General features: G+C 43.5%; 1 protein-coding gene across 1 annotated transcript in view; it reads right to left on the bottom strand.

Annotated features, from left to right (window-relative positions):
• The window catches only part of STRA6 (signaling receptor and transporter of retinol STRA6), a 108,690-nt gene that overhangs the window by 77,036 nt on the left and 11,790 nt on the right, over nt 1–19,864 (bottom strand). Inside the window, exon 7 of the mRNA XM_056572755.1 lies at nt 17,403–17,522. Coding sequence (XP_056428730.1) covers nt 17,403–17,522 — 120 coding nt within the window. The remainder of the gene's footprint in view (nt 1–17,402; nt 17,523–19,864) is intronic.

The following is a 19,864-nucleotide window of genomic DNA, read 5'->3' on the forward strand; positions in this document are numbered from 1 at the left end:
GATTTTAGCATTTTTGTTTTTTCCTGCTCACCTTCTAAAAATCGTAACTCTTTTATATTTTCTTCTACACACTAGTATGAGGGCTTGTTCTTTGCGTGACCAGTTGTCCTTTGCAATGACATCACTCATTTTACCATAAAATGTATGACGCAACCAAAAAAATACTATTTGTGTTGGGAAATTGAAAAGAAAACCACAATTTTACAAATTTTGGAAGGTTTTGTACAATTTACGGTAAAAATGACCTATGTTCTTTATTCTGTGGGTCAATATGATTAAAATGATTCCCATAATTACATACTTTTCTATTATTGTACCGCTTTAAAAATATTGCGAACTTTTAAACTAAATTAGTACATTTAGAATCCCTCTATTTTGACCAACTATTACTTTTTATTTTTCTGTATAAGCAGTGGTATGAAGGCTCATTTATTGTGTCGTGATCTGTACTTTTTATTGATCCCCCATTTGTGTATATAAAACTTAAAATTTTGAATGCAGCAAAAATGCAGCAATTTTGGATTTTTTTTTTTACGTTCATGCCGTTCACCGTATGGGATCAATAACATTCTATTTTAATAGTTGGGACATTAACGCAAGCAGTGATACCAAATATGTTTTATTAATTAATTTGTTTTTACACTTCAGATCAGCCTAGATGCCGTAATCTGTATTGATCCCGGCATCTGAGGGGTTAATGGCGGATGTCAGTGCGATCGCGGATTACCGGCTGGTATCAGCAGCCGGGACCTGTGGTACATGACCCGAGCATCGCTCTGATGCTCGCAGTCATGTACAGGACGTAAATGTACATCCTGGTGCATGAAGTACTGCTGCACCAGGACGTACATTTATGTCTTTGGTCGTTAAGGGGTTAAAGGGGTTCTCTGCCCCTAGAAACGCCCCTTTCCATCCCATACGGCCGTTAAAAAATCCCATTGTAGTCTATGGGATTTTTACATTATCCATTTTAGCCGTTATTAATAACGGACGTTATTTTGTGATGGGAGAATGAACGGAAGAAATAGTGCATGCACTATTTCTCCCGTTACTATCTTCCATCACAAAATAACGTCCGTTATTAATAATGGGCTATAAGGGGTTAAAACGGATAATGTAAAAATCCCATAGACTATAATGGAATTTTCTAACGCCTGTATGGGATTTTTTAATGGCCATTTAACGGCCGTTATTCAGGGTTGTCATAACGGATCATCAAATGAATCTTTGAAACGGATGAATTTTATAGTGTGAAAGCAGCCTAACAGAGCAGCCTGCAGTGATTGAATGACAAGACCCAGCACAGCAGACTCAGGGAGGAAGTGATTGCTTTGGACATGCCCCTTCCTGAGCTGTAGATATCAGAATTGAGTGAGCATCAGAACAGAGAAATTTGTGAGCCAAAAAGCTAAACACATTAAAAAGACATGTATACCATCTTGGGAGCCTGATTTAAATATATTTTTGACTTTAACATTAAGATGTATGTGAAGGTGTATGTGTTCTAGCATGGTTTCCGAGCAGGGGCATAGCTATAGAGGTAGCAGTGGTAGCAGTCGCATCGGGGCCCTGGTGCCTAAGGGGTGCCCAAAGCACATCTGCAGCATAAGAGATCTATAATTGGCATATGAGGCCCTGTTGCAGATTGGGGCCCAAAAGCTACAAGCTACGCCCTGTTTCCGAGGGGAGCTTCCATGTAGCATGATCCCACCAAACTTCATGCCTTACATTTAAATAAATATATATATATATATACTGTATATATATATATATATATATATATATATATATATATATATGTGTGTGTGTGTGTGTATAAACTGAGGGGTTTCAGGGGGTTAACTTTTGCAGCATGAGGATGCACTGCCTTTCCAGAAATTGTAACAGCACAGAGCATGGTCATGTGTCCACCCTTAGCTAATCAATATACTGCTCCTGTCCCTTTTCCTGGGAAAGGAGGAGGTACTTCCATTGAACATAGTCCTGACTTCAGTCAGAGGAGCACATGGGCACTCAGTAGCTGCTACTACCAAACAAGTAGTATAGTAGTATAGTAAAGTAGCTATAGAGAAATCAAGAAGTAAGCGTTTAAAAAGATGGGAAAAGTACTCAAGGACTCATCTGTAAAATCCACTGGGCTACATATAGCCTAAGGTCCTGGTCCAGTGCCACTCCGAACAAACGTGCCAGCTGGAACACATCACAGCAACGTCCATCATCAAAGTAAGTGGAGATAAGTCGCAATAGTCTTCCACAGCACACCCCCTGAAAAGATTCCTATAACTGCTTATATATTCAGGACACCCACTAGTGCAATATCAAGTTCAAGCAGGGGCATTGCTAGGTCTCCAAAAGACAGGGCTAGAGCCCATAGCATAAGCCCCACCCTAATCACACTCATGGCCCTGCCACTAACCACACCCTCATCATACACAATCTCCTGCTTCAATATATTCACTAATGCCAAAGGGTAACTGTACAGTGTGGTTTCAGCAGTCACACTCCTATTACCATCATACTTTTACTGAGACCAATATTACCAACAATTCCAGTATACAAGGAGGTATATTATTACCATACATATTACCATCATACTCAGGCGCGTAGCTAAAGGACAAGCATACCAAGCAATTGTTTGGAGCCCGGAGCTGGCCTGGAGCCCCAAGCAGAGCCGATGCTTGTTGTGCTTCTTATAAGGCTGCAGCCGCCTGAGCGCTCTATAGAGAGCCTCAGACGGCTGCAGCACTCCTGGTCACCTCCCGAGTTCCTTCCCTTCTCTGTAGCGTGGCCGAGCTCCTCTTCCTCCTGGCTGCCAGTACGGCCGGGTACCTCGCGTTACAGGAACAGGAGATTCAGTTTCCTGGTCCCGGCCGGACTGACAGGAAGTGTCAGTTATATAGGTAGGCAGTTATGTAGTTAGCCATGTATGTAGGTAGCCAGTAATTGAGTTAGCCAGGTATGTAGGTAGCCAGTTATGTAGATAGCCAGGTATGTAGGTAGCTAGGTAAGTAGTTAGCCAGGTATGTAATTAGCCAGTAATTGAATTAGCCAGGTATGTAGTTAGCCAGTAATTGAATTAGCCAGGTATCTAGTTAGCAAGGTATGTAGGTAGCCAGGTATGTAGGTAGCCAGTAATTGAGTTAGCCTGGTATGCAGGTAGCAAGTAATATAGTTAGCCTGGTAGTTTGCCAGCCAGGTTGAAAAAAAATTAAAAAAACAAACACAGATATTCACCTTAAGTCCAGTGCAGTGACCAGGTGTGCACAGCCTGGCCATGTCCTTCTTCCTCCACGGTGCTGATGAATGATGCCATTGGGCCTGCACTGCGTGAGGGCAGGGGTCACGCTCTTATGCCTTTGGCTTACACTGACAGGCAGCTTTCACCAGTATGCACGTGTGAGGATACAGGGGAAAACGGCGCTTGCTCACCTAGGGGTCCCGGATTCCCAGAAGCAAGCAAGCCGTAGTGAGACCTGGGGCTATGAGGGCCACAACCGGGGCTGTAGCCACGATGGCCCCCCCGGTGACGCCCCTGAGTTCAAGTAGTAGTACAAGGGCAAGCATAATGCCCATATATTAGGGATTGTGGCAAGTGTATTCTGAGGCTCCCAGGTTACACATGTACTATCTAGAACTGTTACTGCTGTTTACATCTGAAGTCTTACAAGTAACATTGTGGTGGACCTGCTCCTCATTTTCCTGTGTCTGGTTATCTGTACACATCTACAAACGTCAAGGGCATCCCGACCACCATCACCAGCACACAGTACACTGGGATGCACCCCTTGGGTGCCCACTATCACTAACACGTGCAGCCCCACCAATCACAAAGCTGTGCGCACCTAGGGCTGGGTTACATAGAACTGCCACACCACTCGCAGCACCATTGACATTCCAGTGGAACTACAGGTCCCAACAAACAACCCCCTAGGTCACCAAATATGCTGGTGAAACATATTAAAACTTGTGAATATTAAGAGCCTGGGGATCATTTGTATAACAAATCTGCGATTCTTGCCCTATTTTACATGTGTTCTTGGGTAGAATAATGATAACCAATAATGTGTTACAAATACTTACAAACAAATAGATATTGCATCTAGATGAATCTCTTTCTGTCCAGGTAGTAATGTTTTGGTGCCCTTTGGTTTACCATGTTTACCTCTCCTGAACTGACTCACACTCTCTGCCTCTACTTGTGACAAGTATATAAAGTACAGTAACCCCCCGACATGCGATGGCCCCGACATATGATCAAATCGACATACGATGGCCTTTCAGAGGCCATCGCATGTCGATGTCAGCATAGACATACGATGCTTTTATATGTCGGGGCCATCGCATTAACTGCTATCCGACAGCGCAAAATGCTTAAGCTGCTGTCGGATAGCAGTTTAAGCATCCCGGACAGGTTCAGTTACCTATCCCCGCTGCTCTGGGTTCACTTCGCGATCCTCCGGTGTCTTCTGCATCTTCTCCGGGGTCGGGGCCTCGCTTTCCGGCGTCGTTATTACGTCGCTGCGCACGCCGTGAGTAATAACGTCACCAGAAAGCGAAGCCCAGACCCCGGAGAAGATGCAGAAGAAGCCAGAGGATCCCGAAGAAGACGCCGGAGCAGCGGGATAGCATCGGGAGCCCCTGGGACAGCATCGGGAGCGGTGAGGATGCTGTCCAGAGCGGCGGGGACAGGTGAGTATTAAATGCACTTTTTACATTGCATGAATCCCTCAACATACGATGGATTCGACAAACGATGGGTCGTTTGGAACAAATTACCATCGTATGTTGAGGGACCACTGTATCTGTATCCGGTAAGCAGCCACAAATGTTTTCTCTTTCAGATGATGTTTCCATCTTAAAACATCTGATTACCTTAGGTTCATGCTTTGCATGACAATTTTTTTTAATTTGTTTTCTGTTGCCCCTTCCTTTTTTTCCTTTCTAATATATTTCTTTGATTGTATCTACATTTGCTAATAGAAGGTAACAAATAAAGTCCCTGGCATGGGTTTCTTTAATGGTCCTGTTAACCTCTATAGACCTTGTTTCATACAATGTTAATACTAAAATAGCTTTTACAAACAAGACAGGACATGTGGCCCCAGTTAATAATCCCCAATTTGCAATCTGAATATGTCCTTTTGTGTTGCGTTGTACATTATTGTATGGGACTATTTATTTATTTGTGTTATTTTTCAGGCTTCATAGTTAACACAGAATATAAAGTACATTCAGATAGTCTTTAGACCCTTTAAACTTTTCCACATTTTGTTGTGTTGGAAGGGGAAATGTTTGCCCATTCTGAGGTTCACAGCACTCTGGATCAGGTTTTCAATCAAAGTATGTCTGTACTGTTCCATTCGGCTTTCCCTCCCTGTACCAGGGAAAAACACCCACACAGCATGATGATGCCACCACCATGATGCTTCACTGTAGAGATGGTATTGGGCAGGTGATGAGGATTGCCTGGTTTCTCCAGACAGGACGCTTAAAATTGAGGCCAGACAGTTCAATTTTAGTTTCATTAGACCAGAAAATATTGTTTCTCACAGTCAGAGAGTCCTTTAGAAGTTTGTCTTTTTTTGCAAACTCCAGGCGGGCTTTTATGTGTCTTATAATGAGGATAGGCTTCTCTGGTGGCCCAGTACAGGAGTTGCACCCCTGCACCCTTGCTGTCCTGTCAGGCTGACTCTGTTTCAGTGTCCCCGAGTCCCTCTTTACCCTATGCATTGTAAATGGTTAATTATATATTCTATTGTAATGTATATACTGTATACTGTTATGTGCCTTTTGAGGTGTCCCAGTACCGGATTGCATCCGTTACCTTGTGGTGAGGTCCCCAAAGCCAGAGTCCGTAGGTACCGGTGGGGTCCTCATTAATAGTTAGTCCCTTGTCACCCCTTTAATAGTTAAAATTATTAAAATTCAGTGTGTAAATATGTATATAATGTATGCTTACCTTACTGTAGTGTCGCAGGACCTGCGGGTCACGTGATGCGTTCCAAAACTCTATGGTTTTCTGGTTTAAGGACCTTTGGAGAAAGTCAGGTGATCGCCCACCATGTATTGTAACAGTGAGTGACAGCTGACACGGACCAATCCAAAATGGCCCTGCCCCTGCCCATATAAGGGAGCAGCGGACATTACTCTGTCTCTTTCCTCGTTGGCTGCTGATGGAGGAGGATCTGCGCAGCTGTCATCAGCAGTGACTAGGCCCAAGTCTTGCGGCAACGGTCATCTTTACAAAACTGTGAGTTATCTCAATCCCTGCTAACTCAGCAAGATCACCCGACCTAAATAGACCCCTAAATCCGGACAGATCTCTGCACCATCATAATCCTTTGGATAAGTCAATGGTCCTCAGCATCTGTCAATCACTGCCGTGCTGTATAGAGACTGTATTTCTAAGACTGTTGCTGTTAATTGGATGTACTGCAAGTACCTCAGTAAAGTTTATGCAAGTTCAAGTTCATCTCTATTGTGGACCTTCATTCATTTAAGTACGCACCTATCGTTTCTGGGAAGGGTGGCGATAGGCCGAAGATTTACCTCAGCGTATTAACCCTCGCCCTGGCGTCACGAGTGACAGTGGTTAAATTAACCCCTCATATACTAAAGCAACACTCCAACTACACTACACCCCAAGGCAGTTACCACACTTTCAATACTGTTGGGATGTGTTGTAACCACGGAAGGTACCAGTGATCACGTGACTTATAGGGTGACCTATGGGACCCCTCCAGAGTCTCCCCCATATAAACCCTGGGAGGAGCTAGCTTGTAAGTTGAGTCTTTGCTGAGATTCAGAACAGTCAAGTCCTGAGAAAGTGTCTGGTTTCGTGAGGAGGCCCAAGGCCTACCATGTAACCATGCTGCAACTAATCCAGTGCCCCACAGGTGAACGTCAGAACCTGGTTAGCTACATACGGGGTGAAGTCAGTCTAGTCAAGTCAGTCAAGATCAGTCTGTATACAGTCAGCGTGGACCTGCAGCAAATCGTCCAAGTCCCAGCGAGCCCTAAAGTCTCTGAAGTCACCTTCTTGGTCCTAACGGAGCTGTCAAGTCTATTACAACTGTCTACCTCAGTAAAGCTGCTGTTGTTCCATAACTTGACATCGGAATCATTATTTGCCCCGTGCCTAGCCCAGGATCCAGCGGCATACCTTCGGGTGGTGCAGAAGTTAAACCACGCCCTGGCCTCATGAATACAAGGGGTTAATGCCATCTGGCCGTAGGGTAACAACATCTGCCCTCATCACACCTTCACTACACTTCTTTCTGGCATTCTGTCATAATGCCCAGATTGGTGAAGTGCTGCAGTAATGGTTGACCTCCTGGAAGTTTCCCCCATCTGCACACAGGATCTTTTGAGCTTAGTCAGAGTGACCATTGGGTTCTTGGTGACCTTTCTTACTGTAACTCTGGTGGTTGGCAGCCTCTAGCGTGCAGTGTGTCGTGCTGCTTACCACAGCCGAGCGCACATAGACTCAGGATGTTCTCCTTTGTACTGTTGGAGGCGGAGACAGTTTCTGGCACACTCCGTAGGGCCCGCACTTGTGTACATGCTTTCTCTTTAAGGATCTGTGCATGTCCCTGATTCCTGTCCTCCCCCAATCCCTGCCAGGCTCCACCTATAAGAGACTCCTCCCTTCCTAATGTGCCTGAGCAATAGTGTAATTAGTCTACAGCGAAGATGTCTGTCCTGTTCCTGACCAGTGTTTCTTTATTTGACCATAGTGTGTTACCTGACTCTACCTCAGCCTAATCCCTTCAATCCAACCTTTTTCTCCTGTGCAAGACTTAGATTTTCAACCATGCCTCTGTCTACTGATCAAGCCTACTCCATCTGACTGCACCTGAGCTCCTCAGCTCTGCAGTTCTCACAGCACCAGCTCTGCTATACACCTAGTCAGCTCTGCTTCATCTGACTCTATTGCTGCGCTTATTCCAGCTGAAGCATCAGCCTGCCCCACCTGTCTGTATCCCCGATACTTGACACAGGGGGGTTCTGATTGGCCACTCCCAAGTTTTACCCATTTCTTTTGATTTGGTGGGGCTGCCAGCTCTAGGAAGAGTCCTTGTCATACAAAACTCCTTCTATTTAGAATTATGAAGGACACTGTACTTTTGGGAACTTTCAGTGCGACAGAAAATTGTTGCACCCTTCTACAGATCTGTGCTTCTACACAATCCTGTTTCTGAGCTCTAGTGAATTTACCATAGGTGACTCCAATCAAGGTATAGACACATCTCAGAGCTTATCAAGACTAAGCGGAGACCACCAAATTTCAAGTGCCATAGCAACAGGTCTAAATACTTTGCTATGTGAAATTCTATTATTTTCTGTCTAATAAATTTGTTAATATTTCTAAAATTCTGTTTTCATGTTGTCATTATGGGGTATTGAGTGTAGAATGATGGGGAGAAACAGTAAAGCTGTAAGCACAAGCTGTTACATGACAAAATATGAAAACAGTGAAAGGGTCAGAAAACATTCCAAATGCATTGTATATATCAATATCATTGCATTGGGGGTGCGAGTTATTATGTTCTCATCACATTAGATGTAGTAGAAGATGGCTGTAAAGTACAATACCTGGTGTAAGCAAGGTGTAGGGGTGGAGGTAGTGATGTACTGGCAAATACGACTCCCTGCTGAATGTCCATGACAACCAGCAAGATATCAGAAAATTGCAGAGGCACTTACAGGCACCTATCACTACTTGTAAATTGAAAGCAAAAGGAGTATGCCGGGCATTGGGAAAAATCATTAGCAAGGCTAACAAGATCCAGCATAGAAAATGGTAGGTAGGACATGCTGGGATGTGTATTTCCATAAACCTTGGTACCACATTTATCCTGCACATTTTTTTAAGTAAGTGGTTTCTGTCTTGTTTTCTTATTAAAAAAAAAAAAGGGGGGGGGGGCACATTCTACTACTGTTGTTTTAGTTGTATTTATGTCAATAAATATTTCAGAAAACATTGAAATTTATTTTTTCTATTTCAATTTCTGTAGAATGGCCTAGGAACATTTCTGGGACATAATTCTTGTCCAGGACATGTTTTTCTCCTTTTGCAGCTCTCAACTGCACCACTGAGGACTCATTCACATGACTATGAAAAATACAGAGCTGAGGTAGGCTTGTCTCTGATTTACAGCTACTTCTACTTTGCTACATGATGAATAATGAAACGTCAATGAGACAGAGAAGCCACAGTCAAGAATACATACGCTGCAGAAATAAAATAGACCTCGTTCACAGGCCAGGATGGGAATCAGAATGTCAGCGCTATTGCTCTAAAAATAGCAGCAAAGAATTTTTATTATGAAGTTCCTAGAAACTATTTCTATAGGAGGCTACAAGTAAGGACACAGAGATGATCTCTGCTGTGGGTAATGATCTCTGCTGTGAATGGTGGAGGATCCAGTGTTATCTCTCTACTTGTGTGTCCCCTTTCACTGTGCTCTTGAGCAGAAAAGCATTACTGGTAAATGATCTGTACAGAATAGTAAGTTTCAGATAAGTTTTAACCCTAGTGTGGAGGCCGTAAATGGCAAGTGTAAAAAAAAAACATTCCAGAAGGCAAAAAATTTTTTTTTTTGCCCCTGCATTTGTGAAGTGATAACAACCAGTGATTATATGACATCTTCTCTTACTGTTTTTTAAAAAGTGTGCCATCTAGATTTTCTTTTCCTGCTTAAAGATATGGCAACATATTCCTTTTACTCTAATCTGCTTCTATTTTTTTATTGTAATTATTATTTTTTTTGCATTTTATGGGGGCTGCCATCTTATGTTAGCATTTAGTCATCTGGTTTCCAGCAGGAACAGTTGGCCATAGACAGCAATATACAGGACCTACCCCATTCAAATGATTCAGAGACCTTTACAGAGGTCATTCTCTGGGAGGGGGGATGCTGATCTCTGCTGTGAATGGTGGTGGATTCAGTGTTATCTCTCTACTGGGTTCACTTTTCACAGTGCTCTTGAGAAGGAAGACATTACTGGGAAATGGTCTGTACAGAACAAGGAGTCCCAGATTAGTTTTAGCCCTAGTGGCCAGAATGGAAATTGCAAAGTTTCAGGATTATTATAAAACACAAATCGTAAAATGGAAAATTATAATAAAAAATTGTAACTTAAAAAATATGTTTAACATGAAAACCTGATTTAACCCCTTAACGACGAAGGACATATATTTACGTCCTCCGCCGGCTCCCACGATATGCCGCGGGGTCACGCCAGGACCCGTGGCTAATACAGGACATCACTGATCGCGGTGATGCCCTGTATTAACCCTTCAGATGTGGCGATCAAAGCTGACCGCCGCGTCTGAAGTGAAAGTATCCCGGCTGCTCAGTCGGGCTGTTTGGGACAGCCGCGGTGAAATCGTGGCGTCCCGAACAGCTTACAGGACACCGGGAGGGCCCTTACCTGCCTCCTCGGTGTCAAATCGGCGAATGACTGCTCCGTGTCTGAGATCCAGGCAGGAGCAGTCAAGCCCCGATAACACTGATCACAGGCGTGTTAATACACGCCAGTGATCAGCATAGGAGATCAGTGTGTGCAGTGTTATAGGTCCCTATGGGACCTATAACACTGCAAAAAAAAAGTTTAAAAAAAGTGCTAATAAAGGTCATTTAACCCTTTCCCTAATAAAAGTTTGAATCACCCCCCTTTTCCCATAAAAAAAATAAAACTGTGTAAATAAACATATGTGGTATCGCCGCGTGCGTAAATGTCCAAACTATAAAAATATATCGTTAATTAAACCGCATGGTCAATGGCGTAAACGTAAATAAATTCCAAAGTCAAAAAAAGAGTATTTTTGGTCACTTTTTATACCATTAAAAAATTTATAAAAAGTGATCAAAAAATCAGAACAAAACAAAAATGGTGCCAATAAAAATTTCAGATCACGGCGCAAAAAAAACGCCCTCATACCGCCCTGTACTTGGAAAAATAAAAAAGTTATAGGGGTCAGAAGATGACATTTTTAAACGTATACATTTTCCTGCATGTAGTTATGATTTTTTCCAGAAGTACGACAAAATCAAACCTATATAAGTAGGGTATCATTTTAACCGTATGGACCTACATAATAATGATAAGGTGTCATTTTTACTGAAATATGCACTGCGTAGAAATGGAAGCCCCCAAAATTTACTAAATGGCATTTTTTCTTTGATTTTGTCGCACAATGATTTTTTTTTTCCATTTCGCCGTGGGTTTTTGGGTAAAATGACTAATGTCACTGCAAAGTAGAATTTGTGACGCAAAAAATAAGCCATAATATGGATTTTTAGTTGGAAAATTGAAATGGTTATGATTTTTAAAAGGTAAGCAGGAAAAAACGAAAATGCAAAAACTGAAAAACCCTGCATCCTTAAAGGGGTACTCCGCCCCTGGCATCTTATCCCCTATCCAAAGGATAGGGGATAAGATGTCAGATCGCCGCGGTCCCGCTGCTGGGGACCCCCGGGATCACCGCTGCGGCACCCCGCCATCATTACTGCCAAGAGGGAGTTCGCTCTGTGCGTAATGACGGGCGATACAGGGGCCGGAGCAGCATGACGTCATGGCTCCGCCCCTCATGACATCATGGCCCGTCCCCTTAATGCAAGTCTATAGACTTGTATTAACTGGGGCGGGCCATGACGTCACGAGGGGCGGAGCCGTGACGTAACAATGCTCCGGCTCCTGTATTGCCCGTCATTACGTGCAGAGCGATCTCGCTCTGCGCAGTAATGATAGCGGGGTGCTGCGGCAGTGATCCCCGGGGTCCCCAGCAGCAGGACCCCGGCGATCTGACATCTTATCCCCTATCCTTTGGATAGGGGATAATATGTCTAGGGGAGGAGTACCCCTTTAAGGGGTTGAAGGAGTACTGTGGAAGTTTTTTGTTTTTTGTTTTCAATTAAATTGGTGCCAGAAAGTTAAACAGATTTGTAAATTATTTCTATTAGAAAATTTTAATCCTTCCAGGATTTATCAGATGCTGTATGCTACAGAGGAAGTTAAATTGTTTTTTCTGCCTGACCACAGTGCTCTCTGCTGATACCTCTGTCTGTGTAAGGAATTGTCCAGAGTAGGAGCAAATCCCCATAGCAAATCTCTCCTACTCTGGACAGTTCCAGACACGGACAGAGGTGTCAGCAGAGAGCACTGTTGTCAGGCAGAAAAGAACTACACAACTCCTCTGTAGTATACAGCAGCTGATAAATCCTGGAAGGATTAAGATTTTCTAATCTAAGTAATTTACAAATCTAAAACTTAAACTTTCTGGCACCAATTTATTTGATCTGAAAAAAGCCAGTTGATCTAAAAAAAAAAAAAAAAAAAAAAAATGTTTTCCACCGGGGTACCCCTTTAAACAACAGGTCATTTTCTGAAGACACATTCCTTTTCATGTTGTAGTATATTATATCCTGACAAACACTGCTGAATAATCATATATATCATCATATTATCCAAAACTCTGTCTATGCTATTCACATATTTCATTAGAACAGTTGTATGTACATGGCTGCCAAATATATCCAGGTTTTAGTTTTTTTAGTGGTGATAAATGTTGTGGATATAGTTTAAAATCCATAGTTCGGAATAGAATATGCTGCTAAACTAGAATTGGTCCCATGGATGCTTTGGGGCTTTATTATGTGCAATTAATGTCACACATTGATAACTACTGTGACTCTAGAATAAGGATTACATTATAAAAAAAAATGTGCGCTTGGTGCAATTGTTCTGAATGTTTGCCTGGTAGAAGCTTCACATTATGCTTCAAGAGAGCTGTTACGCTCTTGAAACAGCTGGCAAAGCAATTTTCATGCCCCATGCCGTACAGCCTGTCACCCATAATTATTTGGGGACAAGTATAATGCAGCAAATGATGCATACATTATGCCAGGAGGGCTATTAGTTGATGTACGGTTCCAAGGGAAATGACTGATGCATGTACGCTGCATCTGCGTAAAGAGGCTGAGGAAATGGATCACGTGTTTATAAACTGTACCAGTGTTTCCCAACCAGCGTGCCTCCAGCTGTTGCAAAACTACAACTCCCAGCATGCCCGGACAGCCAAAGGCTGTCCGGGCATGCTGGGTGTTGTAGTTTTGCAACAGCTGGAGGCACACTGGTTGGGAAAAACTGAACTGTACACTAAAAAAATTCCAATCTTATGATCCCCAAAAATGCATAACAAAACCTGGAACTATGCAGAAATGTAGAGCAGTCCCTGCATGTGACACGACAAACAGTATGGGAGATTTGTCTGTAGTATTGGTTTGCGTCAAAGTTAGTTAAAATCACAAATCGGGCCAGAATGATCAAAGCGGCTGACAAGACATAAAATTGTATAAATCGGCAGGCAAGTTTGCCTGGGCTCATGTGTGGTGGTCCAAACCACATGCATTTTACTCCAGTTCTGTCATGAGGTTATTGGGCATAAAGGGAGAGATTAATAAAGATATTTAAAGGGGCACTCCACTGGAAAACATTTTTTTTTTATCAACTGGTGCCAGAAAGTTAAACAGATTTGTAAATTACTTCTATTAAAAAATCTTAATCCTTCCATTACTTATCAGCTGATGTATACTACAGAGGAAATTCTTTTCTTTTTGAATTTCCTTTCTGCCTGACCATTGTGCTCTTTGCTGACACCTTTGTCCATGTCAGGAACTGTCCAGAGCAGGATAGGTTTGCTCTGGACAGTTCCTAAAATGGACAGAGGTGTCAGCAGAGTGCACTGTGGTCAGGCAGATGTTACATCTAGCACTCTGGCCAGACACGCTGGCCGTGAGCGCATCCCCCCTCTCACTTCCCCAGCCGTTGGGGCTGGGATTCACATTGCGGACGCGCCCGCATGCAAGTCCCAGCCCGTCTCTCATCTTCGTGCTCGTCTCCTTCCTCTGTCTTCCCTCAGCGCCGGCGCACGTGCCGCCGCCCCCTAGGCACACGCGTGCACTATGGTCAGGCAGAAAGGAAATTCTCAGATTTAAAGGGCCAGTGCGCCTGTTATTATGGTTTGCACCTGCACTGTTTTTTTTTATAAATATCTGCACCTCCCATCACTCCCTGCCGGATCTTTGTAGCCCCAGTGCCCTAGAGAAAGCATTTATTTGTTTAGCTTTGCCATGTTCCAGACCCATTCGTTCCGTGACCTTACCTTGCTCCTTGCCGCCTGCCTATTGACCTCCTGCTACGTTCCTGTCTACGCACCTGTGCTGCCAGCCCTGACCTCCTGCTATCCAGACCTCGTCTTCCCTAATCCCTCTTGTGCCTCACATCACCTCAGCCACCTGTGTGGTCGCGTTGTGCCAGGGGTAGTGACCTGGGTGCCGCATGCCGCAGCAAGACCATCCCGCTTTGCGGCGGGCTCTGGTGAAAACCAGCGGCACCTTAGACTCCACTCCCTAGCATGGCCCACGTCATCTGCCACACAGGTCTAGCAGATCCACTACCTCCTGAGAATGCTGCCTAATGCAGAAGAAAGCAAGTTCAAAAAGAAAAGAACTTCCTCTGTAGTATGAAGCAGCTGATAAGTACTGGAAGGATTAAGATTTTTTAATAGAAGTAATTTACAAATCTGTTTAGCTTTCTGGTACCCTTTAAAACCTTTTTTGGCTTACAAGTGGTGCATAAAATGTTGCATGTGTGCCTAAGCACTTTTCTGTGTGAATTTTCTCTTGTTTAGAAGTGTAAGACAAACTGTGCAAACTCCCTTTCCTTTGGTATTTTCATTTTTCAACAGTGGTGCCTTATTTATAAAGTGCCAATGTTGTACAAAATGTCCCAAACCCCTTCAAAACACTGCAAATTTCCACCAGCCCAGACCTGGCTTATAAAACCGACTTTGGAAAGCACTTTTAAAAAGTCACAACTCTTTTTGTGTAGAAAAGTCGCAGAGATGAGGATGAATCCTACCAAATGGTGCTCTGAAGTGATTTATAGTTTTTTAGGCGCGCCAACTTTATAAAGGACGTGCAATTTTTTTTTAGAAAATTGGTGCACGTAAGGAAAAAACAAAGCAAAAAATATATAAAAAAATAACTTACCAAAGATAACCCTCCCCCTGTAGTAATTTCACAGTGATAACATGTAACCTAGAACATTTTAAAATCACATAGCTAAAAATTGCAATACAGGTGGATGTGATTTTCTCACCTACTTACACAAATACACACAAGGGTTAATAGGTAGGTCTTAATATGACATCTATTTTTAGACATCCATAGATACAGTTCTATATCTATAATCCAAATTTACATCCACTTGCCCACATCCTCTATAGTCACATCAGCTGATAAATAATCAGATAAAGTCTGCGTTAAGTAACGGCCAGTCACCATGGGAACCAGGCTGATTAATCACATGGGACAGATTTTTGGGACAATGAGTCTATTCAGCGGAACTTCATTCCCCACTTGAAATCCCTTTACATGGACACGACTTAGGTAACATCTAAAGTGGGCTGCAGCAATGCCAGCTTTCCCTCAAGCACACGTTGCCAGGACTTCAAGGTTGAAAGAAAACACGAGTTATACATGTAGTTCTGTCTGCAGCAGGAGTAAGTCCAGGATGTAGACCTATACCCTTCATGATATCAACAATATGGATATCGGGGAACTGCCAGTAATGTGCCCTCTGGGTAAACTGTATGGACATATTACATTACGAATCAATTACAATTAGGTTGACTACTAGGTGTCTAAAATGACATTGAATCCTTGACTTAGTATTTCACGTTCCAGTCATCACTCAAGGTTCTGAACGTCATCTGATATGGAGGTTTTATTGGTCACAAATAATAATAATATAAGAAAACAAGTGACGCTCAATGTAGACATTTCTATAGAGGAACCCTGGAATGACTGCAGTTATGGCTATTATGGCTAAGTGTTCATTGAGGCTGTGAAGGGTGCCATGAGGTTGGCATGGTAAAATGTGGAGTTTAGTTGGAATTCTAAAATGGACAGTGATGCTAGCTCCATTATGGGGACACACTGGATAGCCCTGCTACTGGTGCATTGTTATCAGGGACAAGTCTAGAGGGAAGCAAAGGTAGAAGATGCCAAAAAGTCTTGGTGCATCCCAAGGCACCTCTGCCCTATAAAAAGACGCCAGTTTTATATATGGCACCTGGTAGGCATGGGGCCCTGTTACAGATTATTAGGGCCCAGAAGCTACATGTTATGCCTCTGACTCTAACTGTTGCCACCACAAACCAACCTTTACCTAAACATTGCTTTTTAATGATGTGACAATACCCCATCCCTTACCACATAACAGTTATGTACTAATCCTGCTATCAAAAATCTGGAGAAAATAGAACAGCCAGTCACTCACCAAATAGCTCTTTCTTCATGCTTTTATTCCATGCCGATGATAATACTCACATACATGGGGGATACAAAAGGGAAGAGCAAGGGGGTACAGTGGCAACAAGCTCCGTTTCGCACACTTAAGTGCTTCGTCCGGCCATGGTGCTATTTGGTGAGTGACTGGCTGTTCTATTTTCTCCAGATTTTTCATGTGAACCTGCTATACATTCCTTAAGCCAGAGAACCACCAATACAACATTAGCAAGTACCAATACTACAGAGCCCTGGTCCTGATATCCCCAGCTATTTAAGGGGATAGCCGCAGTGCCGAACGGACGGACTATTACCTTTATATGTCTCCTAATCCTGCTATATAGTACACCAGGCTATGAATGATCATTTCTATGCCCAAACAACATGTCTGCCGTTTGGTGTGTTGTAGGAATAAATCGATGAGTTATGAATTGTTTGGAAGTATTCTGTGGGGTCTACAGGAACCTACAAATCTAAAGGCCTTCAATGTAATTGTACGATGAAGACACCTTGTCCACACTGTCAACCTACCTGCTCCCCTCTCTATCATTCTCTTGTTGTCTTCTTTAGAAACACTTTTCTTATTACCTTTTATCACATCTGCTATCATACCAAAATTATAGTTGTACTCCTTCTATTGCTCCTGCCAAATTCTTTCATATATTAAATTATCTAACTATCAATCTACCATATTATCAGATTTGCATTGTAACGTAATACATGTTGCACCTTGTCAAAAAGCCTTTTATATAGCGAGGTACAGTTACACATGTGAACAGTGAAATCCAAAAACTGTGTCCAGCATTAAGAAAAAAAAAACTAACAGAATCAAAGAACCCAATCCTTCCATTAATACCCACAGCAGGACGTAACTCAGTTGGTGCCAGCTCACGCTAAACCCTTTATTTTTATACAGAGCAGAGAAATCTTGCCAGACATCTTTTCAGGCTGTCAGTCATTCTTAGACACAGCATGGCACATTGCATACAGTATAAGCCTCTATTGCAAGCACACAATCTAAGCAGAATCGGAATTACTACCTACCTGCTTGGAGTGCGAGGGCTGGCGTAGTTTTTGAAGGAGAAGCGTAGGGTAGATGATGCTCAGCAGAATAAGGCAGCAGATCTGGGGCACAGTTGCTAATAAGGAGTAATAACTGTAGAACTGAGAGATAAAAAGGAATAGAACCATGAGGCCTGTCATCTCTGGCAAAGAACTAATGTAGCACAATCTTCTATAAATGGTATATTCTATAAAAGGGACATTAATGCTATGCAAATAGATCATTGTCCAGCAGCTTTCTTTTTATGACTACTCTGTAAATAAGCATATTCCCTGGTCATATGGGTATGTTGCCTTTAAAAGAAGGTAGGAGATAAATGGCTGCTAAGTAAAAATGCAGCCATGCTTGTCCCCAGATGTCAGAGGGGATATGCTGACTGTCCATATACACCTGAGATTGTTAGTACTAAATATGTTATATACAGGGTCAAGTCATAGGCGTGCGCAGCCTATTGCATTAGGGTGTGCACCCTAAAGCACAAACTCACGCCGCGCGCGTGCATATATGTATATATACGCACACATACACACAGTTAGTATAGTTCCCCCACATTAGGTGCAGTATACGTCCCCCCACATAAGGTTGGCAGTACAGTTCCCCCACATTAGGTTGGCAGTACAGTTCCCCCACATTAGGTTGGCAGTACAGTTCCCCCACATTAGGTTGGCAGTACAGTTCCCCCACATTAGGTTGGCAGTACAGTTCCCCCACATTAGGTGCCACCTAATGTGGGGGAACTGTACTGCACCTAATGTGGGGGAACTGTACTGCACCTAATGTGGGGGAACTGTACTGCACCTAATGCGGGGGAACTGTACTGCACCTAATGCGGGGGAACTGTACTGCACCTAATGCGGGGGAACTGTACTGCACCAGTACAGTTCCCCTACATTAAGTGCAGTACAGTTCCCCCACATTAGGTGTAGTACAGTTCCCCACATTATGTGCAGTACAGTTCCCCTACATTAGGTGCAGTATAGTTTCCCCACATTAGGTGCAGTACAGTTCCCCCACATTAGGTGCAGTACAGTTCCCCCACATTAGGTGCAGTATAGTTCCCCCACTTTTGGTGCAGTATAGTTCCCCCACATTAGGTGCAGTATAGTTTCCCCCACATTTGGTGCAGTATAGTTTCCCCCACATTAGTTGCAGCATAGTTTCCCCCACATTAGTTGCAGCATAGTTTCCCCCACATTAGGTGCAGCATACTTTCCCCCACATTAGGTGCAGTATACTTCCCCCACATTAGGTGCAGTATACTTTCCCCCACATTAGGTGCAGTATACTTTCCCCCACATTAGGTGCAGTATACTTTCCCCCACATTAGGTGCAGTATACTTCCCCCACATTAGGTGCAGTATACTTTCCCCCACATTAGGTGCAGTATACTTTCCCCCACATTAGGTGCAGTATACTTTCCCCCACATTAGGTGCAGTATACTTTCCCCCACATTAGGTGCAGTATACTTTCCCCCACATTAGGTGCAGTATACTTTCCCCCACATTAGGTGCAGTATACTTTCCCCCACATTAGGTGCAGTATACTTTCCCCCACATTAGGTGCAGTATACTTTCCCCCACATTAGGTGCAGTATACTTTCCCCCACATTAGGTGCAGTATACTTTCCCCCACATTAGGTGCAGTATACTTTCCCCCACATTAGGTGCAGTATACTTTCCCCCACATTAGGTGCAGTATAGTTTTCCCCACATTAGGTGCAGTATAGTTTTCCCCACATTAGGTGCAGTATAGTTTCCCCCACATTAGGTGCAGTATAGTTTCCCCCACATTAGGTGCAGTATAGTTTCCTCCACATAGTTTCCCCCACACCAGCTCGTGTTGGTCACTTACCATTCCGGCCGGCTCGCGCATCCTCTTCCTTCCTTCCTTCTCCGCTCCTCTGTTGCTATGGGCGACCGCACGGGACGTCAATGACGTCCCTGCGTGCGCTACTTCACGGCGGCCCCTGTGTTTTGAAAGTTAACACGGGGGCCACTGTAGAAAGGTAACCGGGACATCCTATTGTCCCGAAAAGATCTTTCGGGACACAGGGATGTCCCGAATGTGACGGGGGGGTCCTCTGCGGGCTGCTCATGGTGGCCTCGGATGCCTCCCTGGGCTTGATTAGGGTGTGCCTGGGCACACCCGGCACACCCCGTGCGCACGCCTATGGGTCAAGTCCTGGAGGAAAATAGGGTGGGAAAGCAAAGCATCCAAGAATTACACTCAAGAGCTGGTTCTGAAGGACTACTACTAATGGGAATGGTGTTCCTGCTGTGGAAAAAGTGGCAGAACTCAGTTCCCATGTGTTCCTGTAGGACGTGAGCCCTGGTTATATAGCTGTCTAGTTTACACCTAAAATCTATATAATTTCTGTTTTTCTATGAGTCTAGCCTGATGCCATCTGCTTATAATTATTAAGATAAAGTCCAGAAAAAATAA

The sequence above is a fragment of the Hyla sarda genome, chromosome 4 (assembly GCF_029499605.1).
Source record: "Hyla sarda isolate aHylSar1 chromosome 4, aHylSar1.hap1, whole genome shotgun sequence".
Classification (NCBI taxonomy): domain Eukaryota; kingdom Metazoa; phylum Chordata; class Amphibia; order Anura; family Hylidae; genus Hyla; species Hyla sarda.